Source organism: Callionymus lyra, chromosome 17 (assembly GCF_982586985.1).
Source record: "Callionymus lyra chromosome 17, fCalLyr1.hap1.1, whole genome shotgun sequence".
Classification (NCBI taxonomy): domain Eukaryota; kingdom Metazoa; phylum Chordata; class Actinopteri; order Syngnathiformes; family Callionymidae; genus Callionymus; species Callionymus lyra.
The window spans coordinates 22,028,405-22,052,970 of record NC_141834.1 but is presented as its reverse complement, the minus strand read 5'-3'; the positions used below and the strand labels follow the sequence as shown (position 1 = coordinate 22,052,970).

At 41.8% G+C, this 24,566-nt stretch overlaps 4 protein-coding genes across 6 annotated transcripts; all 4 read right to left on the bottom strand.

The window, feature by feature from the left end:
* Positions 1 to 809: 809 nt before the first annotated feature.
* Positions 810 to 2,303, bottom strand: hoxa9b (homeobox A9b). Of its 2 annotated transcripts, XM_087812516.1 has the most exons (4): positions 1,788 to 2,303; positions 1,191 to 1,757; positions 933 to 1,059; positions 810 to 874 (listed from the first exon to the last, which is right to left on the bottom strand). In XM_087812516.1, the coding sequence occupies exons 2-4, from the start codon at positions 1,678 to 1,680 to the stop codon at positions 862 to 864; spliced, it is 630 nt and encodes a 209-aa protein (XP_087668642.1). In that variant the 5' UTR covers positions 1,681 to 1,757; positions 1,788 to 2,303; the 3' UTR covers positions 810 to 861. The 2 variants fall into 2 exon arrangements, with proteins under 2 accessions (XP_087668642.1, XP_087668641.1); XM_087812515.1 differs by having other exon boundaries at positions 818 to 1,059.
* A 614-nt stretch (positions 2,304 to 2,917) lies between these two features.
* hoxa10b (homeobox A10b) lies at positions 2,918 to 7,867 on the bottom strand. 2 transcript variants are annotated; one of them, XM_087812643.1, is made up of 3 exons: positions 7,847 to 7,867; positions 5,087 to 5,779; positions 2,918 to 3,478 (listed from the first exon to the last, which is right to left on the bottom strand). In XM_087812643.1, the coding sequence occupies exons 2-3, from the start codon at positions 5,775 to 5,777 to the stop codon at positions 3,207 to 3,209; spliced, it is 963 nt and encodes a 320-aa protein (XP_087668769.1). In that variant the 5' UTR covers positions 5,778 to 5,779; positions 7,847 to 7,867; the 3' UTR covers positions 2,918 to 3,206. The 2 variants fall into 2 exon arrangements, with proteins under 2 accessions (XP_087668769.1, XP_087668770.1); XM_087812644.1 differs by lacking the exon at positions 7,847 to 7,867 and adding an exon at positions 6,052 to 6,333.
* Positions 7,868 to 11,384: 3,517 nt separating this feature from the next.
* hoxa11b (homeobox A11b) lies at positions 11,385 to 13,740 on the bottom strand. The gene is made up of 2 exons (XM_087812769.1): positions 13,215 to 13,740; positions 11,385 to 11,620 (listed from the first exon to the last, which is right to left on the bottom strand). Exons 1-2 carry the CDS (start codon positions 13,738 to 13,740, stop codon positions 11,385 to 11,387), a joined length of 762 nt encoding a protein of 253 aa, XP_087668895.1.
* A 3,794-nt stretch (positions 13,741 to 17,534) lies between these two features.
* Positions 17,535 to 22,735, bottom strand: hoxa13b (homeobox A13b). The gene is made up of 2 exons (XM_087812377.1): positions 21,900 to 22,735; positions 17,535 to 18,341 (listed from the first exon to the last, which is right to left on the bottom strand). Exons 1-2 carry the CDS (start codon positions 22,519 to 22,521, stop codon positions 18,109 to 18,111), a joined length of 855 nt encoding a protein of 284 aa, XP_087668503.1. The 5' UTR covers positions 22,522 to 22,735; the 3' UTR covers positions 17,535 to 18,108.
* Positions 22,736 to 24,566: the final 1,831 nt, after the last annotated feature.

The window sequence follows — 24,566 nt, the reverse complement described above, 5'->3', positions numbered from 1 at the left end:
GAATCTAATATTAGTGTGTTTGTAAAAACAAATTGTAATTTAAATAGAATTTCGGGTTCAGTCGTTGAACGTTACTGGAGATTTTGTGACAGTCGTAAAGTAGCGTGTGTGTGAGTGTGTGTGTGTGTGTGTGTGTGTGTGTGTGTGTGTGTGTGTGTGTGTGTGTGTGTGTCACAGTCTCTAGATGCTCTTGGACTTTCGCACCCTATAAACATGGAGCTTGTGATCGTGGCAGTAAAATCAATAAGTGCAAACTAACTTATAAAATATTGACACATAATCAAACGTGTTCTCGCTCGCGTTGTTATTTCTATTAACTCTCTAATAATTTAACTGTCGCAGCAAACGACGATTGTAATAATGCGCTTTAATTGAAGTTATTTTTTAATATTATTTAATTTAAAATACACATTATGATAATGTATTATATTTTAAAATTATTGTCTAAAGAAAAATACTTGGGGATGTGCAGTTGCTGTACAAACTATTTTATTTACTTGGAATAACACGAAGACGTATAAATGTGCACAGTTTGTCGCCACAGAATCATCATTAAAAACATCTAAATCGCAAAGACAATAACTTAGACAAATGCATCGTAATAATAATAATAATAATAATAATAACAAATGCAGACACGCAGCGCAGACACATCCAGGGAGTTACGAGAACATCATGCAACGACACACGGCCTGGACCTCACTGTCCGCGTGCGTGAGCGCGAGGCCTGTCCACGCACGAACGACCACGCGGGGAATAATCCACAGTTTAAACACGACTACACACGAGAGGGGTTTAATCCGTGCGTGATAATCCGTCAGCCGTCCCTGTGCCGGTGGTCTCTGTTGTCCTTCTTCATCTTCATCCTGCGGTTCTGAAACCAGATTTTCACTTGTCTCTCCGTCAAACTCAGGACCCGGGCCACCTCGTACCTGCGGTCCCTCGGCAGGTACATGTTGAAGAGGAACTCCTTCTCCAGCTCCAGGATCTGGTGCTTGGTGTAGGGGCAGCGCTTCTTCCTGGTGGGCTTCGCGTGGAGCCAGTTGGAGGAGGGGTTGCCTGAGGAGAGACGAGGAGGGGGTCAGAAGATATTTTTAATTTAATTTTTAAATAATTACTACAAATCCAGATGTTCAGGAGTGTGTGCGTGGGTCGAGGCCTCGTGATCCACATAAACGCGCGTCACTCACTCGGGTCTGTCTTCTCCACGCGCGGACCCTCCGCGGGTTTGGACCTGGTCTCCCCGGGATGATCCTCCTCGACGCTCGCCCCGTTTTCCGCGTCGGACAGAAGCGGGGTCTCCAGCGTCGTGCACTCGCCGCTCCCGAGCGCGGGCTCGGGTTTGATGCCGTAGTGCGTGGGCGCGGGTGCGAGTCCGGCCAGGCTCAGGGGCGGCGGCGGCGGCGGCGGCGCGCCCGGCACCGGCTCCAGGGTCCAGGAGCGCGCGAACATGCCATCGCCGTCCCCGTAGTGCTGGTGGATGTAGGTCGGCGTGGACGCGCTCGGGGTCCCCGCCACCGGACCCCACGAGCCCCCGAAGATGGTGGGCTTGGCGTGCAGGGAGTCGTGTCCGCCATACTCCGGGAAGTGCTCCAGCCCTGCGGAGGACGGGAAGCTCGGTGCCAGGTCCTCCTGCTCGGGCAGGACCCGCGCGTCCACGTAGTAGCTGGTCCCCAACATCCGTGCGTGGAAACCAAAGCACGTCACGGTCCTGCAGCGGTCAGAACATGATGCTGCCGCACCAGCCGCGCGCGCCTCTGCGTCCACACACACACACACACACACACACACACACACACACACACACACACACACACACACGCGGGTCCGGCCGTGGATAGGTTTGCCACGAGCACGTGACCGTGGGACAGAACAATAAATAATAAATCAGCCGCTGCTTCTGCTGCTCGATCCCCCAACACCGCCATATTTTAATAGCAAATCCTCGCGACTTTATTGGGAAATGTTTGCTTTTATAAGCTATAAACCTTTTTTTTTTAGGGTGGAGGTTTTTTTTTCTTCTGGAGGAGGCTGGAGAGGTTTTCTCACATCTATGTTCATAAAAGTGTTAATCAATATACTTAACGCTAAATATGATTTTAAGCCGTTTTATTTCTGCCCCCTGACACCCCCCCACTCACCCCCTCCCTCCACAGTGGAAGGGCGGAAAGTGGGGTGCAATATAACAGTCCTTTTATCACGGGCAATTTAGCTGTTTTTCTTCAGGTTACAACTGGCTGTCTCAGCTAAATATCACCAATAAACCGCGACCATTGTGTCTTTTCTCTGGTGCCAGCAGACGCATCCGGTCAGCGACAGACTGGTCATAACCGAGGCCTTGTCTGCGCCCCCAGCCTTTCTCACCGCAGCCCGGATCCCCCTCTTTTCTCACCCCCGTGTGTCCACAGCACCAGGAGATACAACAGCAAATGAAATAACACGAGATATAAACGATGTTTTTTTTACTCCAGTGTTGTCACTCCACGTCACCAACTCTTTTTTTCTCGATGAGTTTTTACTGAGGTAATTAAGGCAGTTTCTTGTTGTGGGACAACTAGTCCAGCCCAACAACATGAGACTACCTAAACCACACCACAGCCCGCTCTCCTGCCTGTGACCCCAAACAAATCCTGGAACAATTTACACACTTTATTACACAATATCTCATGACGATTATTCTTTTTAAATAAATAAATACAGTTAGAAAAAAACAAAAGACACAAGATACACCAAAATAATTTAAATATGAACTTTAAAATAAATAACTGTAATATTGAAAACATTTTAAACACATTTTTTGGTGAGAACACGATTGTCTTTGCTAGTATAAATGTGACGTCACGTGTGTTTTTGTACCGTGTGTAAGTCTTTATTTTCGTCGAGAGAATAAACGACAGGACAGGAAAGAAAAAAGAAGTGCAGATGAAGGGATGCTTTTATTGTTTGACCAGCAAAATGTGCAAATATGAAACAAACCTCGTGGGCCCCTCGCGTGGACCAGAACCGCGCGTGTGTGTCGGTCCAGCATGCAAACGTCCCACGGACTACATATGTACAGGTCCTGAAACATGGGTTCTGAACATCGACACATCCACGTGACAAACCATCTATAAATACAATCACAAATAAAAACAGATGCGAAAATAAGACTATTTTTGTACATCAATAAGTTAGGGGTCCAGTCTCGTGGTTCTGGGGGGTCAGTCTCAGGAGAAGCCGTAGTTCCCGGACAGCTCTCGGATCCGGTTCTCTCGGCTCATCTTTTTCAGTTTCATCCTCCGGTTCTGGAACCAGATTTTCACTTGCCTGTCGCTGAGGTGGACGCTGCGCGCGATCTCCAGGCGCCGCTCGCGGGTCAGGTACATGTTGAAGAGGAACTCCTTCTCCAGCTCCAGGGTCTGGTGCTTGCTGTAGGGACAGCGCTTCTTGCGGCCGCTCTTCGCCGTCAGCCAGTTGGCCTGAGTCTCCATTTTGGCTCCTAAAAAAAGACACGAGACAGAGACAGGTGTGACGACCTGGAGGCGCTGAGAAACCAGATCAATGGACCCCCAGGAACCATACACATTCTTATTGTACGTCTTTGAACCCCGACATTTAATATAAACTTCTTAGAAGCGACTTTAAAACACGAGCAATGACGTCACAAATCTCTACATGTTTGAGCGAAATCCGCGTCTCGACGACTAAACATACATTCCTTCAATTAATAAATAAATTCTAATATTTATTATTATATTTATATATTATTTGTGCAACATTATCATAAATAAATCTCTTCTATTTTAAATGGAAGCTTTACTAGAATCCTCGCTCAATAATACACATCCACGGTTCAGTGAAACTAATAAATCCAACGGATTAAAAGATGATAAAACTTAAGTGACTGTGAGTGACAACATGTCTGCACTTGTTCGCTTATTAAATTTAGCTCAAAACTATCAACACAAGGTAAAATTGTGAATTTAATAGAGAATAAAAAAAACAACATGTTTTGGTCTCGACTCGCGCTTTTCTTTAAACCTTTCGAATATATTTATGAAGTTTAAATCAAAACAAAGTTATCTTTAACTAAACGCTAATGTGTAGTTTATCAAACATGTCACCTCCGTATGTAAACATGTAACCCTGCGCTCACAACATACACAAAATATAGTTCCTTTTTAATTCACTTTATATTCACAGTGCGTGTATTATTGAGCTGGAAATACATGAAAACGAGATGTTATGATACAAAGAAAAATACCATTGACACCTATAAATAAAGATAAAACCACTAAACTATTGTTTATTTCTGTATCATCGTGTTATTTTAGCTGAAGCTAACCTTGTTAGCATGTAAAGCTAATTCTAGAATTTTTTCATACAATTGAGCGAATATAAAACAAGGTAGTAAAATAATAAATACTTATGGGGAATATTAGCAGATTAAGTACGGTGTAGAAATAGTACATTTTAATTGAATATTTTTTTTTGTGCTAATAATAAGGATTTAATTTCTACAAATTCATTTGATTTTCAAGACTAGACACGAATACACACCTTCTGTTGTACTACTACTGTCTCTACAATAATGTAAGTAAGTAAGTCATTTTTATTTATATAGCACGGTAAATACTATCTTAATTCTGCTGTCGTATAGTATTTATCTTTAAGCATGTTATGGAAGGGAAAGAGCTGTGTGTGTTTTCAGATAATACCTCCTTATTAATTCAAAATAAGAATGTTTGACTTGTATCAACATAAGAAAAGCCAAATAACGTGAACTAAAATCTACATGAACTTATGTAGTACAAGTTTAATGTTTTAAACACGTTCTTACATGTGCAGCAGCTTCTTGACATTCTTGGCTTTTATCTCGAGTTTATCGATTTATGTTAATGTCTCTCATGTTTCAACAGAAAAACTAATTCAATCTAGATATATATATAATTATATAAATAACGGTATTTATCTACTTTTACTTTCAGCTACAATTACTGCATTATGTTTGGTATTTATTTGACATTATATACATTTACAGAACAGACTATTTTTAAATGATTTTAAATGATTTTAAATTCCCGGACCACTCACGCCTCACACGCACCTTTCTGCTCCACACACTCGCGCGGGTCCGCGGGCTCAGGCGTGCACGACCCGTCCGAGGACAGGCGGCTACTGTCCTCCTCTGTGGCGGGCGCGCACGGCGGCGGCACCGGCGCCTCCTCCCGGTTCTCCCGGGTCTCCTCCGGGCTCTCGCGCGAGGGCTCCAGGCGCGTGTACTGGTGGGTCGCGGCGGGCGCGGCCTCGTGGTAGAGCCTCGACGCCGCCGCCGCCGCGTAGGTCTGGGACAGACGGAAGTAACCCGGGACAGGCACGGTCCCGCCGCCGCAGGACGGGTTCGAGAACTCGTCCTTGTGACGCGCGTCCTCGTACAGGCAGTACGCGCTCTCCTCCTTGATGCTGGGCGAGAACGAGCACGCGCTCATGTGCGGGTCCGCGCGCCCGGACCGGGACGTCTCCAGCCAGGGCTCCACGCCCGGGACATACGGCGCGGACGCGGGGATCCCGCCGTGCGCGCTGGGCTCGTGGCGCTTCCCGCCCCCCGGGAAGCACGACCCCCCGCCCGGGGGCAGCGAGTACGAGTACTCGGCCGGCGGAGGCAAGTACACGCCGCCGCTGTGGTAGTAGGAGCCGGCGTTGAGCAGCGAGTCCACGAAGAAGGCGCCCGGCGGGCTGCTGGGGCAGGTCATCGCTGGGGTGTCAGCGGGCGGCGGGCGCGCGGATCTGGCGGACATTTCTGCGGAGAAACATTGTCCGGTAATTAGCGGTGCTTCTCGCTGGAGCTGCAGCCAATTAAAACAGCGGGCGGCTGCACAGGCTCCGCCCCCGCCAGACACGCCGGCATAGATTTGAAGTCACAACGTGGTGCATCGCAGGATTGCAGCGAAAAACATCAAATATTTTCCTTTTTTTTTCTTCTTCTTCTGTCGCTCGAATCGATTCCGCCCTAAATTCCGCCTCAAACTCTGACAGGCCAGTTGTTGAAAGGTGTCTTTAACAATTATGTACCATCGAGCTTTATGGCCGCTTTTACAGCTCAGTAAAAAGAGAGGCTCGTTGAGAAGCTCTGGAGGATCTGGAGCCTCAGAAGGTCCTTCAGCGATGATTCGATGACGAGATGTTCCTCACAGACAGGTCGTTGTGGACGTGAGAGAGAGACCTCTGGAGCACATGTGTGGACGTGGATCCAGAGATGATCATAAACGCACGTGCGCGTCACATTCTTCCACACGCGCGTGTTGAACTGAGTCCAAATGTGTGTCTCACTGGAACCGGAAGGAAGTCTTTGTTGTCTCGTCCTGCCTTTGATTGTTTATGGTCGTCAACACACAGAGTCATGTTCCTTCAGGTCAACCTTCGGCGAGCAGACAAGTGTTAAAGTTAAAAGTTAACTATTTTAATCATTCAAATATTTAATTATCTTTTTATTGTTCATTCAAACGAGACAATCTTTTTTATTGTTCATTCAAACGAGACAATCCTTCACAATGGAAGTAAGTAAGTACTTTTTATTTATATAGATATTTTCCAGACCAGGGTCACAAAGCGCTTAAACAATCAAAACAATATTCAATAAAATATATACTTTAAAGATCAAGATAAAACTGAGAACAACACAGGAGTTCCAGAAAATCAAGGAAAAGCCTGAACAAATAAAACGATTATTAATTTAACAAACACTCTTTCTTTCAAAACACATGGATATATTTCGTTATGTCATACTTTTAGAAAACGTGTGTTTAAATCAATAACCAAAAAACATAACACGACTTAAAAACAGTATATTAAATTAATTTCAATAATTTTAACTCGATATCTGCCTTTAAATAAAAAATAATCTGCACCTACAGTTGTTAACCATAATAACAAGGTCTCAGAACATGAACATTAATACTATAATTAATGTGTATAAATACAAGAGGGGAAAACACGCCTCATATACGTCAGGCAATGATGTAAATACATATATTTAAAAACACACCTCAGCGCAAAATTGCAGACGTTTAATTCAATCAGAAATCAATTATCTAAAGTAATAACCAAGATTTAAACGTAAATTATATGTAGCGTCCTGTATAAAATATATATAAAGTCATAAATAAATACGTGCGCTAACAATACAACTGAACAGCCCCTGTCTAAATAAAATGTTATATTTCGTATTACTCTTTGACTATTTCGCTGCAGGTCCTTCTCACTGTACTTCAATGTTTGTTAATAAAGATTTAAGATTCAAAAGCGTCTTTTAAAATAACTACAAAATGAAATGGTATTTAAATATCCGTTTACTGGTTATACAACATAATTACGGTGGAATTAAGATCGTATTTAATTATATAAAAAAAAGAAAATGTCAAGGTTTGTTAGTCAGTTTTCTGTTGATAATAAATGTTTCAATTGAATTTAATCTCGAGGTCAAAACACGCAGGTTTAAAACTGGTTCGTTAACTTTAGTTAAACAAATTAATCGTGTTTCTATTTATACTTGAATTAAACTCTAACGCTCGGTAACGTTGGTTTGTTTTTATGGAGCAAACATTAGAAACATTATACACAGAAATGTGAAACCAGACGCTTTGTTTTAACAGATAAAAGGAGGTTAATCTTAAATATATTTAACATATAATAGACGTGTAAATGTGTTGATCTTTACTCTGTTTAAATAAGAATATCTAGTTTATTTACAAGTCGGCCATTTTGTCGCGACGTGACTCAGAAAGAAAGGATTGTTTGAATCAAACAAAGACACACGTCAGCGACACAAGTAAAGCAGATTAATTCAATAATATGTTTAAATTCCTACCTTGACGGATTTTCCTGGAACGACGACATTTTCCCGGGCGATGCTTCGACTCTTCCTTGTTTTTATAAATCAATTCCCGGCATTGACATTGATCGGAGCAGCGCCCCCCAGCGGCGGCCGCGCGCAGGCCTGCAGCCTCCAGATCCCGGCCTCAGATGCTGCAGCGACTGAAGAAGGTCGCAGAGCTGAGCTTCCAGTGCTTTTGCAGCCCCTTAGTCACAGTTAATAACCTTGGTCTCAGACGCTTTATGGCACGACACTCCAAACGCTCCAGACGAATCCGCCTTTTATGGCCGAGTTACTGGAGCAACTGGGAGGATGTGCAGCAATAGAAGCGGCATTCCTGGAGCTCACAGGAAGAAGAAGAAGAAGAAGAAGAAGAAGAAGAAGATTTTCACACTAGACCTCCACACACACACTAGGACCATCACACACGACAACCACAAACACATTGAACACACAAGGACCAAAATGACAATATCTATTTCTATTTTTATATTGAAAAATATCTAAAATGATAAAAACCTTGAGCGGTTTCTGCTCTAAATTAAGCTAAATGTTTGTCAAATAAACTGTTTCAATGGTGGATCTATTTTTAAATTATTTCCTTGAGTAAAACGAGTTCAATAAATATACTATACTATAAATGATGCGTTTTCTTTTTTGCATGGACATTTTTATATATATAAAAACAATTGTATTAATATATTTCTAACATTTTGAATGATGTGTTGACAACATTTTAATGGATATTGAAAATTATATTCATAATAGAGTTAACACTGCTGGATTTGTCCCCCCGCAATATATATATGAAATATATATATATATATATATATATATATATATTGCATCTATAAGCATTGATACACTCTTTAATGGTAAATAATAATATAATGTAGATATTATTTGTTGAATTCAATATATATATATACTTTTTATATTGTTTTTTACTTCACAACAAATATCTACATTATATTATCATCTACCATTATTATCTACCATTAAAGAGTGTATCTATAGCTATATATATATATATATATTTATATATATATATATATATATATATATATATATATATATATAGAGCGAGAGAGAGAGAGAGAGAGAGAGAGAGATACACTCAATAATGGTAGATAATAATATAATGTAAATATTAATTATTTGTTGTAAAGTAAAACCTAAAATCTAAAATGTCAATAAGACGTTCAGAAAAATCTAGTTGATTTTATTCAATATATAAACATATATATATATAGCTATAGATACACTCTTTAATGGTAGATAATAATGGTAGATGATAATATAATGTAGATATTTGTTGTGAAGTAAAAAACAATATAAAAAGTCAATAAGACGTTCAGAAAAATCTATTGAATTCAACTATACATATAATATATAATATATAAAGATCGATCCAACAACAATACTCTCCTGTTTAAGTAAAAACTCGCTACTATAGTTTATTTATCGCGGCCTGCAGACATGTCTGCTCGAATGATCGATACATGTATCGATCCAGGATCAACTCCTACACGAACAGAACCTCACAGGCGTGTGCGCTCGTGCAGGATGTTAGATTCTCCACGCACGGGATCCGGTTTCAGCTTCAGAGCGATCCGTGCACCTGACACCCCGAGTCTCTAGACCTGACACCCCGAGTCTCTAGACCTGGGATCCACTTTCATGAGGTTTTTTTTACTGACGGATAAAAAGTGGAAGAATGATCCGAGTTTACGAGGCGAGTCCAGACCCGGGTGTGAGACACACTCGTGTGTGAGGGGGTGAGACACACTCGTGAGGGGGTGAGACACACTCGTGTGTGAGGGGGTGAGACACACTCGTGTGTGAGGGGGTGAGACACACTCGTGTGTGAGGGGGTGAGACACACTCGTGAGGGGGTGAGACACAGAACACACTTGTGAGAGGGTGAGACACAGAACACACTCGTGAGTGAGGGGGTGAGACACACTCGTGAGGGGGTGAGACAAAGATGAGAGGGTGAGACACAGAACACACTCGTGAGTGAGGGGGTGAGACACATAACACACTCGTGAGTGAGGGTGTGAGACACAGAACACACTTGTGAGGGGGTGAGACACACTCGTGAGTGAGAGGGTGAGACACACTCGTGAGGGGGTGAGACACAGAACACACTCGTGAGAGGGTGAGACACAGATGAGGGGGTGAGACACACTCGTGAGAGGGTGAGACACACTCGTGAGAGGGTGAGACACAGAACACAATCATGAGGGGGTGAGACACAGAACACACTCGTGAGGGAGTGAGACACAGATGAGGGAGTGAGACACAGATGAGGGAGTGAGACACAGATGAGGGGGTGAGACACACTCGTGAGAGGGTGAGACACACTCGTGAGAGGGTGAGACACAGAACACAATCATGAGGGGGTGAGACACAGAACACACTCGTGAGGGAGTGAGACACAGATGAGGGGGTGAGACACACTCGTGAGAGGGTGAGACACAGAACACAATCATGAGGGGGTGAGACACAGAACACACTCGTGAGGGAGTGAGACACAGATGAGGGAGTGAGACACAGATGAGGGGGTGAGACACACTCGTGAGGGAGTGAGACACAGATAAGGGGGTGAGAAACAGATGAGGGGGTGAGACACAGATGAGGGGGTGAGACACACTCGTGAGGGAGTGAGACACAGATAAGGGGGTGAGACACAGATGAGGGGGTGAGACACAGATGAGGGGGTGAGACACACTCGTGAGGGAGTGAGACACAGATAGGGGGGTGAGACACAGATGAGGGGGTGAGACACAGAACACACTCGTGAGGGGGTGAGACACACTCGTCAGGGGGTGAGACACAGATGAGGGGGTGAGACACAGATGAGGGGGTGAGACACAGATGAGGGGGTGAGACACAGAACACACTCGTGAGGGGGTGAGACACACTCGTCAGGGGGTGAGACACAGATGAGGGGGTGAGACACAGATGAGGGGGTGAGACACAGAACACACTCGTCAGGGGGTGAGACACAGATGAGGGGGTGAGACACAGAACACACTCGTGAGGGGGTGAGACACACTCGTCAGGGGGTGAGACACAGATGAGGGGGTGAGACACAGATGAGGGGGTGAGACACAGAACACACTCGTCAGGGGGTGAGACACAGAACACACTCGTGAGGGGGTGAGACACACTCGTCAGGGGGTGAGACACACTCGTCAGGGGGTGAGACACACTCGTCAGGGGGTGAGACACACTCGTGAGGGGGTGAGACACACTCGTCAGGGGGTGAGACACACTCGTCAGGGGGTGAGACACACTCGTCAGGGGGTGAGACACAGAACAGAAACTTCTTTGCTCAGTCGCTTTTATACAAGAGAAAACATGATAATCCTGTAGATACTGTGAAGAAACATGGCTCGACTCACAAGAACACACACGTCAAACAAATCATCTCTAATAATAATAATAATAATAATAATAATAATAATAATAATAATTAAGGCGGGAGAGTGAGAGTCTAGTCCGGGTCAGGTCCAGGCGTCTGGGTCTACGACAGCAGCGGGTTGCTGGTGTAGTACTGTAACCGGTCCCTGTTCAGCTTCTTCTCCTTCATGCGCCGGTTCTGGAACCAGATCTTCACCTGGCGGTCCGTCAGGTTCAGCATCCGTGAGAGCTGCAGACGCTTCTCCTTGTTGATGTAGACGCTGAAGAAGAACTCCCGCTCCAGCTCCCGGATCTGGTACTTGGAGTAGGGACACCTCTTCTTGCGGGTCCGGGGTCCACCTGCGGAGACACGCGAGACCAGGGTCAGCCGAAGACTGAGGGGGACATGAGGGGGACATGAGGGGGACATGAGGGGGACATGGGTCTAATCCACACACGAAAAGAGGATCAAGTGTCTGATTTTTTTAGGGGGTCGTGGGGGGTTCTGGGGGCTTTTGATTTGAGCAGGCTGCGCGTAAAGAGCAGTTGTTTGTGGGTAAAAGGATCCTGAGCAGGATTTAAAGCCAGAAAATCTACACAAATATTAGTCTTTGCATTACGAGCTGCTCACACGTGACCCAGTCGTGGGAAGTGAAGTCAGTGGAACCAGCGCGTGGTTCCGAGAGTCCAGAAGAAAAAGGAAAGTGTTTATGATTCAACAGAAGGACGAGCTCGAGCGAATCAAATCTTGAATTATGTTTAAATGTTCTAGGAACGTTATTAAATCGTGTGTTTTTTAATAACAAATCTGGTTTTACGCACCAAAAAAACAACAACCGTATTTTGACTCTGATGTGTTTCGTGTTTAAACACAATAAAGTGAAGGAAACACAGCGTTCTTTTTAATCTCCTGCCTGAAGCCACACCAACAAAATAATGAGTCAATCTCAATGTTAAAGTCGCTATTAAATGATAATAAACTATAAATATATATTTCATATGGATCCATATGAGTAAGTAATGGTTATTTCTAGACCAGGATCACAAAGCGCTTTAACAAACACAAACAATACACAGTTACCTTGAATTATTAGATCATAACACACGTTTGGACTAAAACTACATGAAGAATTGAGTTGTGTGTTTACGCTCAATCTTGAAAGGAAAATGCAAAAATAAAAGTAATAAAACAACCATATATTGTGTTTATTTTAACACACGAGCGTTTAATAATAATACGAATACATATGTTTTAGGTTATAAACATATAGGTTTAAATATAAATGTGTTATTAAATACAAATAACATTTGCTTGCAGCGAAAACAAAGACCAGTTTATCTACGTTTAATTCATGTGCTTAAGAATTATTTATTTATTAACAAAATATTTAAAGACAAATCTATGTTTATTAATTGAGATGAGGCTCAATATAAAGTCACATGACGTGTGATTTAATATAATAATCTGCCATAAACACACAACACCAGCGAGAAAATGCTGTTTTAAAATAAAGAGCCTCAGGTTCAGTTCTGAGCCTGAAGCTTCTTCTTCGTCTTTACGATGATTTTATGTGGATTTTATTACAATAACGTGGAAGAAAAGGCGATAAAGTGCTTTATTATCCATTTAACTGCTGTGTGTGATGAACCTGAGCCTGAGAGAAGAAAATAAGATTAAAAGTCTTTTTTCTTCTTCTTCTTGGACTCGATTAATCTCAGAAAAGATGAGACTCTTGTCGTCACATGTTTACACTGCGCGGGTGTGTGTGTGTGTGTGTGTGTGTGTGTGTGTGAAGTGCGCGTTAAATCCACGCGCATCAATCCAACAATCTAACTAAAAGCCAAAAACGCTTCACGGCCAATTTCAAGCCCGCGCACGTGATCGTGAGTCGGTGTCTCACGCAGACCTTCACAAAAGGATCTTCTAAAGTCTTCCTAAGGGATCCGGACTCACCGCCTCGGCTCGTGGGCTTCTCCTCGCGCGGGTCGTGGGAAGGTTCGGGGCTGCAGCTGGAGTCGGAGTGAGCCGGGCCCGGGCTGGAGGGGGGTCTGTCTCCCGCAGGAGCCGCGGGGGGCTCCGAGCCCCCGTAGGCGGTGTCCAGGAACTGGTCGAAGGCTTGGGGCAGGACCCCGGTGCGACCCACGCTGCCGTACAAGTTCCCGGCGCCGGTCTTGAGCGCGTCCGCCCCGCGGGAGCAGGGACCGGACCAGCCGTCTCTGTGCACCATGTCCTCGGTGTAGACGTGGGACAGACCCCCCCTGCCGTGGTGCCATTTGGCGGCGGGACCCTCGATGCCGTAGTCCCTGAACGCGACGTCCCGGGCGGACGGGACCTGCGGGAGGTTCTGGTAGGGGTACGGCACCGGGTGCGAGGACTGGCCCGGGGTCAGGTAGTGGGGCAGCCCGCTGAAGTCCGGCCCGGACACGTAGTAGGTGCAGCTCGGGAGGTACATGCTGGACACGCGCTCGTCGAAATCCATGTCGCGCGGAAAAAAAGGCGTTAAAATCCAGACATCGCCGCTCGTGCGCGCCCGTCACTGGCGGAGCAGAACCTCTGAGCTGACGTGCGGATCCATCTCTACCCAGTCCTGAGGGCCAGAGCCATGTGACCACGATGACAGATCCACGCCTCAGCGCGCGCGCAGGCCTGAGTCACTCCATCAAGTGGACCTTTCACTCGCTGAGACTGGCTTTTACGCTCGTGGATCCTGTTCCCCCTCGAGTCCTGCTCCAGTCCTGCTCGAGTCCAGGAGGTCCAGGACGGATTTCAACCAGGTCCTCGACCCTCCTGCGGGGTCCGAGGGGTCCGAGGGGTCCGAGGGCTCCGAGGGGTCACCACAGCCTCGTCTTTTAAATATAAACTTGTAAATCACAACTTCAGGGTTTGATCTACATATATGGAGATGAGGCTGGTCCCAGCTAGCCAGGGCAGTGGAAGACGATTGGGCGACAGGCGAGGAAGGAGGTTGAGTTTCTGATCCACTGTGGTCAACATCAGAATCATCGATATCATAAATGTTTTATTCCATAGAAAAACAAGGTTTAACTGTAAAATCTAATCCATACATTGGATGTAAATTCGCGCGGGACTTGAACGTGAAATGTTACATTAACGTCTTTGTTATATATGGACGTTTATTCTAGTTTTACTTGAGTTTTACTACTTTTATTGCTGCATATTTTTGTTTAAATGTACACCAAGATTTAGTTGATATACATAGAAGCATGTGATGTTCCTCTACCAGAGTGTATCTTTGCCTTATCAGCCACGATCTGCTGCATCTTGAACTAACTAATTAACTTTAACTTAAAGTAACTTTCTGACCAGTGGTTACTTATGATAATAGATTGTTTTTTTTTAAATAAAAACTTATTCGTCACTGGATTTATTTTCACCAACATTTGAGATGAAACTTCATATTATATGAAAGTCGTGAAAAACAAATGCCTTTAAGCGTTAAAGTGGATAAAACAGCAGCATTTTAATGATATATTTCACTTTTTTCATCCATAATTCCACGTTATCGAGGCGCTTTACAAACAACCTTCACTCACTTGTTTAACGAAAACAAAGAATAAACTTTACATTCTCGTAATTTAAATCACTGCGCTTCACTTTAAGCACGTGATCATATAAACTTGGTTTTATAACAGATTAAAAAGAACGTAAAACTTGACGGACGTGGAAGTTTAAGACTGAAACATCTTTAAACTTGAAGTATATAAAGTATAAAGTGATCTTGGTGAGGAAAAAAGCGTATTTTTCCGTATGAATCGAGTGAAACGCTACTGCTCTTCCACACGTATAATTACGGTACAAGTAAAGGGTAAAATAGTTTTGCTCTTAAAGATCTTTAGAAGCACGAGTCACATGTGACGTCACGAAAATGTCTCAACGTTAAACGTGTCAATGGTTGTGTCAATAAAAAACAAGTTTAAATCCGTTATTTTCTCTTTATTTGAACATAAAATCTCCTGAATATTTGTTGTGTACTTATACATATATATATATATTATACAAATACTTAATATATTTATTTAAACATGTTTAAATAATATTTAAATCTTCATTTGTTTTGTTTTTCTTCACTCGTTTCTTAAACATTTAAAGTTCTTTCTCTGAAAAAGAACGACGCGTATTTTCTCTCGTTCTTCGTATGAAAGTTGTGTCGAATGTTCGTGAACTTGACGCACGTCTTGTTACGTGATCCGATCAATTTCCGTTTATTACGGGGGTCCCAGCGGGGGGCCACAGATTCAACGTCATGATCAGGAGACGACATTAGTGAGATTTTAAAGTTCTCTTCCTCGTGGATGACGTGAGAGTGACGTGAGAGTGACGTGAGAGTGACGAGGTTGTGATAAGAACACATTTTATTGACCATAAATAAGAGTATTGACCAGAGAGGCCCAACATAAACCTCTGGACACGCTCCATTTGCTGCTTTCTTTGTCTCTGGTTCTGGGTGTAAGTGGACACATGTGGCACATTTCACTCTTTCTGCTTCACACACACACACGGATTTACTGTTCACACACTGAACGTGACGTGTGAGTGTGTGTCGAGCAGAGAAACATGAACCGAGAACAGTTTATTAATTCAATATAGACTCACATATATTTGACTCACCTGCTGCAGACACACACACTCTCACACAGACTCACACAGACTCACACGTTTATACAGTGTTGTTTTTTTGTGTTGTAGTGCGCATCTCTGATATATATTTATTTTTATTCAATTGTGTGTTTCTATTTAGCAAACACACACGCGTGTGTTTATTAATTTCTGTTTTTGTGGATTGTATTTTATGCCTTTATTTTAGTGTTGTTACATTTTTTAAAATCTGTTTTCTTATTGTGTTGATGTTCAGTTGTGTGCACTCTCAACACATTTCATAATCGTTTACACTGTCTGCAGGTGACACGCACTTCCACCGACTACATTTCCCACAATGCACCACAACAGCAAAAGCTCTTATAAACAGCCAATATTATGAATCCAACTTGTGTTTTTAATCCTCTTCTTTAAAGTTATTCCTTATGATTTAAATCAAACGTGTATCTATAATTAGTGTGTCGTTTAATCTTAGGAAACAAAACATATTCTGTATCAGGTTAAACTAATGGAAGTCCGTTTATATATTTAATATCTAAACATGTTAATGTTGTATAGAGTCACAGAACTGAACTGACCTTTCCACGTATATTATTATTATATATTATTATTACATATTAAAGCTCCAGGATTGGCGTTTTCACGTCTTTATTTAAACATATTGTGACTAAATCTGAAGTTTTACTGTATGTCTCGAGTTCACTTCAACACCACACACGAAACACAAACTAATTTATATTAAATACGTTTTTGAAAAACATGATCCAAACAAATACAACGTGATGAGTAAAATAATCTTTATTTTTGCTATTAACTATATGTATTAACTTGGTTATAAGGACGAGAGAGTGATACATATTACGTTAATAATTAAACGAATCTGACAAAGATATTCGACAATTTAATTCGCAAAGGTTTTGGTTCAAATACAATGATGTATAAAATACTAGAAACTATAATTAATTTAATTATTTATACTCAAAGAAGCAACAACAATGACATCATTAATAATTATATTAACGTTATTCCTATATTTAAAATAAAAACAAGAATAACGTTTAATAATATATATAATACACAAATCAATAAATATACTCATTTTTTATAGTCAAATATATTCTTAAAATAAATATTTTATTCGTATTGTGTCGTTGAAAAGGAAAACATCGGAAACTTGCGCATGAAAACGTTGTTGAATCTCATTTATATCCTTCAAGCGAACACGTTAATGTCAATTTAAATAAATATATTGATGTATTTCAACCAAATGTGACGTTTAAGCGGCGGAAAAATAATTTAACAACATTTAAATCATGATTTTTATAAAGTAAAAAAAAAGGTTTCGATCAAATTAATTAGAATAAATATAAAATCAATATTTAATCAACGATAAAATTAGGAAATAAACTCGTAAAAATACGAATCAAGCTTCAATTAACGTGAGACTCGACACACACACACACACACTCGACACACACACACGGAACCTCGAGGCCTGGTCAGCAGCGCTGCGTTGACAGATTATCACCGCTAGATGGCGGTACACACCCGGGCTCACGAGGGATGAAGGAACAGAATGTGGGACAAAAATGGTTCATTTAAATGGTTTTAATAAACGATGATGCAAAAACACACGCCTGCGTTGCGCCTCTCAAACATGTATTTATTGTCTACTGCAGTCAGAGTTAAGGAAAATTACAAAAGTATTTACACGTTTAAATAGACACGACTTCTGGTGTTTGGGGATAAAAAAAGTTGCTGGTGTGTGTCTGGAGAATCATTTGTTGACTTTACAAGAAGCAACGCTATGAGCATTAAATAGAAAACAAAGGTGTTGTGGAAGCTCCGGTGCATAAGTTAAGATGATTCTCACGTGAAATGGTTGAACCTTCAACTGTGTTTGGAGGCGAAGAATAAATATGTGGTGACGGCGGTGGATTATTGTGACCCGTCGTCACCGGAACCGTCCCTGACACGACCAGAACGAATTTGACAAGATGTTAAAAAGTGATTTTTTTTTCCCTTCCTCGTCCTGAAGGCCTCGTGTGTGTCTCAGTGTGTGCGTCGCACGACCGTCCTGCTTCTGCCACCACTTCCGACCTCCTGTCAACAGGCAGCATCGACTGGTTCCAATTAAGAGGCGGAGGAAGGAAACCAGCCGCTGTGGCGACACCAGAACCGGGTCCTTCGTCGAGTCCCACAATAAATTAGAGAGTTCTGCTCCGACGCCTCAGCTCTTGAACTTGCTGACCACCTTCTTCTCCTTGACGCGCCGGTTCTGGAACCAGATCGTGACTTGTCTCTCGGTCAGGTTGGTTCCGGCCGAGATGCGCCTCCTCTTGTCCTTGGTGATGAACTTGTTGGTGGCGTACTCGCGCTCCAGCTCCTTCAGCTGGACCTTGGTGTACGGGACGCGCTTCTTCCTGCCGCGGCGGATGGAGTTGTCTCCTGCAGACATGTTCTCTGTGGGAGCAGAAGGAACATCAGGGTCAGGGACATCATTCTGGACCGACGTGAAAGGTCGTGTCTGGGGTCACACTCCGGGTCGACCCGCCCGGGAGAGTCCGACCGCAAGTACGATCTTTGGCTTCGGCTGAGAAAAGCATTCTGGGAAGACTTTGGAAAAGAGTCTCCAGTGCTTTGCTGGACTTGGTTCGGTCCACCAGGAGGTCAAAGATCTCGACTGTGTCGCGACTCAAGGAAGTCGTAGATCTTGGACTTTTTGTGACGTCAGATTCGATTAAAACTTCTATTTCTGGTTTAAATCCATTTATAATCTTTAAATGATGTCATTTTTATCTTGAAAAAAGATCCTGAAGCTCAAAACACCGTCTCCTGCTCCTACGACATAATGAACTGGGTGATAAACCTACACATTTGTAAGATATTATGTCTTGTTTTTTTCTTTTTTATCTTCTATATTCATGGATGTCCAGATGAAAACTGTTGTTGTTTGTTTGTCTTGGTTTTGAGGTCAAACTCAACAGGTCAGAGGTCAGAGTAGAACGTAGACATTTATTTTGTGTCTATTATTGTATTAACTCTAAATAAATGTTGTGGTTTCAGATTTTTTCCTTCTTTTGTGAAAACTTCTCGCCCCTCAGACTAAATGGAGAAAATATTGACATCATATTTAGAGGGAAAGTTTTTTTTCCATCAGTTTCTTTTACACAAAATGTTTATAAATAGGTTTTGCTAAAGTAAAGTTTATTTTATGTATATATTTCTATCTTTATCATTCTCTCTTGTTCCGTTTTTTTTAAAAGTTTTTCTATTATATTTGAGCTCTTTTGGAATAACGGCCCCTCACGGTATATAATGTGGCCCCAGAGGAAACGTAATTGTCCCCCCCTGCTGTGAGCCCTATATTTCATCATTTTACCTTTAACTTAAATCGTTGTATAAAATAAAAACACGTTCCAGTGTCACTGCAGAACCAAAAATCTTCCTCCAGCCTTTGTTTTTCATTTAAAAGTGTTGGTTCTCTCGTGATTGTACACAAAAGTCAGTGTAAGTAAAAGTCTCTGCTCTCCAGATGGATCCTATTTGAGCTTCAAATCTAATGCCATAAAAGCGACTGTCAGCTCATGTTGCTGGAACACAATCCTGTTTACACACGAATGCCCTGCAGCGGTTCAACACATGTTCAACCATCTTTCTATCCAACCTGTTCGTGTAAACATTTTTCAACCGTGAACTTACACTTTCTAATCATCACGTGTTGTTTTTCATTTAAAAAACTAAATATACATGTGTTTTTTACATGCTTAGTTTCACCAGATGTTTTGATAGTTTGTTTTATAGTGATCTTGGTTGTATTTTTGTTTGTTTCCAGCATCATATTGAAACATTTCGTCCAGATTAAGGTTGAGCACGTGTTTAAGAAGCTTCAAGAATCTCTGAGGATCAGACGGAGGTGGTCGTCGGTGGAGATCAAGTGTGAAATCTTAAAAACACTTTCTAATCTGACGACACATCAGCTCCTCTGACAACTGTTCCAGGAGATTATCTTAATTGAACATCTTTCAACGACTCCTGACCACTGCTGCGAGCCAAACTTCAATCATCCAGAAAAATATACATTTTTTTATGACTAATGGACAATTTACATGTCGTCCAGAATCAACACAACCATGAACTTGACAACAACGAGTTTTTCTGAAACTCCATGAGAGACAAACTCACACAGATTTGAAGAAAGTTATTCAATTAAAAAGAAAAACTGACTTATTAGCGACTGTTGTTCTGGTTCAACTTCTCCAGACGAATCAAAAAACCACTTTGAAACATTGAAAAGATGCTTCCATTAAAGTCCGAGCCAGTGAACGAGTAGAAAATGTGTATTTAATCAGAAGTTAAGAGTAAATTAGTGACTTAAAATCCCTTCACTTTATTTGGAATTTAAACTCTAAAAGCTAAACCAGTAGGAAGTTTGTTTTTTTATTGGGACTTCTGGTCACCACGACATTCTGATCCAGTTCCCGTGACGCCATTTCTCGACTTGAGATCATTTCTGTGTCGGCCAGAGCTGCACTTAAACCCTCGTCCCGGGATCAAGAAATCATTTAACCAGTACGATGTTCTCGGACGACACGGGAGCAAACGTCTGCTCACACCTGACCCTGATCTGGACACGAACAAAGGAACTCGAGGTGTGAGAGATACATGTTCTCATCGAGTCTTTTAGTCGTTTGGAGTCTTTTCTGACGTCTTTTCTTAAACCTATAGTTGGTTTTTCAGCCAATTTGCTGAAGCGACGTTTCATGAACAAACCTGTTTTTAATTGAACACACGTGTGTAAGTAAGTAAGTAATATTTGTGGAACCAAAGCAACAGTGGTTTTAATACAGGATGTAGTTTTTTTTAATGGTTGTAGAAATATGTTAGCATTAGCAGTCGCCACAGAAGCCAGATCTCACTTTATTAAACGATGGAACAGATTCTTATTAGGGTCAAAGGTTTCGACCCATTTTTCTAAAAGATTATTGATCTAAAAAACTTCCTGATTCCGACAACGTAGACTTTACTTTAAATACTTTACTCTAAATCTGTGATACATTTATTTATTTTTTCTTTAACCTGAAAATCAATTTAGATTAAAGTCAAGTGAGCAAATATATATTTTTAATTGAAAGTACATGTAGTTTAAAAAAAATTAAATAACAATACTGATGATACTAAACTACATGAAGAATATATTCTGATGTCGAGGACGTTGAGGGTCAGCAGGAGGCCCTGGTGAGGCCCCGGAGCTGCACTGGGCCACAAGTACAATAACATAAGTGTAAAAAAAATATATACATTTGTTAAATTTACATTTACGTATGATTGTCATGAAAACGTTTAAGTAACAATATTATGACCATAACGAGTGACATTTTGCAGCTATTAGTAATAATTAGGCCGTTTTATCAGTTAATTAAACTTGAATTATTGTAAATTAAAAAAAAAGAAATGATAATAATCTTTGGTAAACGTGTAAAAATGTCTCCAATCAATTTAACTTAAGCTAGACTTTATGTTATTAAAAATAAGTTTTCTTTAAATGGGAAAAATAAAATAAAATAGAGGGTTTTTTAACTAATATCTCTATGTTGTTTCGGAGCAAATATATATATTAATTATTATTATTATTACTATTAATATACATTTAAATAGAATTGACACTATTTTATCGAAATTAAACATATTTATAAACAACATCACTACGAAATATAATCGCTCGAAATACTGCTCGTGTGTTTTTCGGTTTGTACGATGGCCTTGAGAATCCATAGAAGCGCCTTCAGGTAAATGTTATTAATTTGTGTTTTTTATTATTTAATTTTAGTTTTCGTGTTTATAAAAATATTCGTGTGTTGTTGCAGATTCTTGGCTTTAACCTGCGGTTCAGAAGCACAAACGTATCACGTGTTCGATCCAGTAATTTAGAAGAAAAGAAACCATTTAAAGATGTTCTACGTGAAGCTGGATCTCCAGGTGAGCCGCACGGTTGACCCACAAACACGCGCAGGGTCTCACCTTGTAACGAGGACTTCCACAGTGGGTTGGCCTGCGTCTGCTCCTTGCTGCAGTAGACCTGCCCGCTCCAGCCGTTGGTCAGGGTCCAGGGCTGGTACGGCTCCATGGGCAGCAGGGACTCGTGCCGGGGCTCGGAGGGCGCGCTCAGGCTCGGAACCACCGGCACGTCCAGGTAGCTGGGCTGATAGGGCGCCGAGGAGTAGCCCTGGTAGAAGGCGAACTCCTTGGCCCGGCTGGAGAACTCCTCGCCGGGCCCGCTCGAGTCCACGTACTTGTCGGAGAAACCTGACGGCTGCGCCTTGACGCCGCCGTGCGTCATCCTGCACGGGTAGTACCCAGAGCCGAAGTATCCGTAGGGCAGGGACGCGTTGGGAGAACTCTGCGTGGCGGAGCAGGGACTGCACTGTTTGCCCGGGTCCCCCACGCCCGACACCGGCACCTCGCTGTAGCTGGTGGCGGGCGCCAGGGAGGTGGGGTGCGCCAGCAGGTTCCGGCACTGGTTCGGGGCGAAGTTCCCCCCAGAGAAGCCCTCCATGCTCTTGTTCCGATCCTCCAGGCCGCCGTCGTACAGAAACATGACCGGGTCGATCCAGTGCGGGTGCAGGAGGACTGAGGCGGTCATTGGCCCGACATGGAGACGTCCAGCTCTTTTTTCGGAACCGTCGAGACTGAACACGCACGAGCCGACGAGCGATAGCAGCAGCGCCAGCACCGAGAGGTTATTGGCTCGCGACGGAACACGTGATATGCAAAGAGGATGATAAAGTGTGGACACCGCAGACCCGACTGGGTTTTTTTGTGTTCCGACACACACACGCACAGAGACACACAAACACACACACACACACACACACACACACACACACACACACACACGGTAACAATCGTGCAGTGGGTGTCATTGATACGTTGTAATTACCGTATTATTGTTATTAGAGCGCAGTGTGTCAGCGACTTAAGAAATGTATTAATTTACATTATATTTTAACATTTTTAAGTGTCTTTGCTGTTTTATGTACAAGTACGGTGACCCTGAGGGTCCAGAAAGGCGCGTTTAAATAAAATGTTTTATTTAAATTATATATATTAAATCTACCAATGATTTATTTCCTTTAAAATAGCTTTAAACGTTGTGGTAAAAAAAAAAACAGTACTAACATCACGTATTTGTACGAAAATATAAACTAATACACCTTTATAAATAAAGACACAAACATTGTTTAATAGTTTTGTATTAATGGCACATTATGGGATCATTTTAGTTTGTTTTACACCTTAACCGTGTGGAACAAGTAAACACTAAAATGGATAAAGCATTTAATTTATTTTCTCTGTATAATTTGAACTGATATACGTGTTGTTTAATCCCAGCTAGCCAGGAGGCTGGCGCCAATTCAAGCCGTCGTTGGTTCAAAATAGTGGACAGACCAACACAAATCCATCACACACACACACACACACACACACACACACACACACACACACACACACACACACACACACACACACACACACACACACACACACACAAACACACACACAATGACGTGTGTGTGAACCATTTAAACTGTGAACAATATGTCCAACATGTATCAAAACACAACAATGTTGAGCAGCATCTTGACAGGATGTGTTATTATTATTATTATTATTATTATTAAACTATATTTTCATTCATAACAACATTTAAACGTTTTTCCATCACAGCATGTTCACGAGAAGTCTTATATGCGGTTTTAAAACAGGTTCACACGTTTTTATTGCCAGGAAATCGGAGAAAAACTCACCATTGTCGAACGCATTAAACTTGGCGGGCGTCACATGACATTGATCGGGTCCTTCAACTAATACAGATGCCCATAAAGATGCCAGATTAAAAAAAGTACACTTGTGAAACTGATATTCTAAGTATTTTAATAATACAGTATTAACAATTACATTTTGTGAAATACAGGCTTAAACAATAGTTCTAACCATCTAGCGTAACATTTAATATTTGTTATTGGATTTGTTTTAGCAGGCGGGGAAGGGTTAATGCGAACATTTGAAGCAAACTTTATTTAAAGGTAACAGAGAGACAGTGAAAAGTCAGTGTCATTATAGAATATTATATATCATTTGGGTTTTAAACTCCTGGTCGTTAAATTTGACAGCGTGAAGAAAACAGCATTTTAAATGCAATTTTAAATGCATGATCAGTTAAATATGAGCTGAAGACTGCAGCGATTGATCAGTTAAATATATAAATATATATAGATATATCTATACATCTATATATATACACGGAAAAGTGTATATATATCTATAGATATATCTATATATATACACTTGTCCGGTGCTTTAAAAGTACATAATACAATGTTTCTTGTGTCAAAGCCATCTATGGTTGTAGATCTGGAGAGCAGGTGAGATTAGTAAATATATAGTACAAATAACAAAACAGGATCAATAACAAAACACATACATTCAAATTTCACGTCGAATTAACTTTTGAAGTTTGGATTATAATACCGGGAGATTGTTGTAGTACATTTAATTGTATGCACATGTATTACAGTTTTATTATCCAACAGCTCAATCGTGTGTTTCCTGTCAACGGAATCCTTAGAATAATTCAATAAATACACATTTGATCAGATACAACTCACAATAATACAACAGATGATG

Coding starts and splice junctions, on each gene's coding strand:
- hoxa9b (XM_087812515.1), bottom strand. CDS start 1,680: ATGTTGGGGACCAGCTACTACGTGGACGCGCGGGTCCTGCCCGAGCAG. Junction 1,060..1,190: donor CGTGGAGAAGACAGACCCGA/GTGAGTGACGCG, acceptor GTCTCTCCTCAG/GCAACCCCTCCTCCAACTGG.
- hoxa10b (XM_087812643.1), bottom strand. CDS start 5,777: ATGTCCGCCAGATCCGCGCGCCCGCCGCCCGCTGACACCCCAGCGATG. Junction 3,479..5,086: donor CGAGTGTGTGGAGCAGAAAG/GTGCGTGTGAGG, acceptor GTCTTTTTTTAG/GAGCCAAAATGGAGACTCAG.
- hoxa11b (XM_087812769.1), bottom strand. CDS start 13,740: ATGGATTTCGACGAGCGCGTGTCCAGCATGTACCTCCCGAGCTGCACC. Junction 11,621..13,214: donor GAAGCCCACGAGCCGAGGCG/GTGAGTCCGGAT, acceptor GTGTCTCCGCAG/GTGGACCCCGGACCCGCAAG.
- hoxa13b (XM_087812377.1), bottom strand. CDS start 22,521: ATGACCGCCTCAGTCCTCCTGCACCCGCACTGGATCGACCCGGTCATG. Junction 18,342..21,899: donor GTGGAAGTCCTCGTTACAAG/GTGAGACCCTGC, acceptor CTGCTCCCACAG/AGAACATGTCTGCAGGAGAC.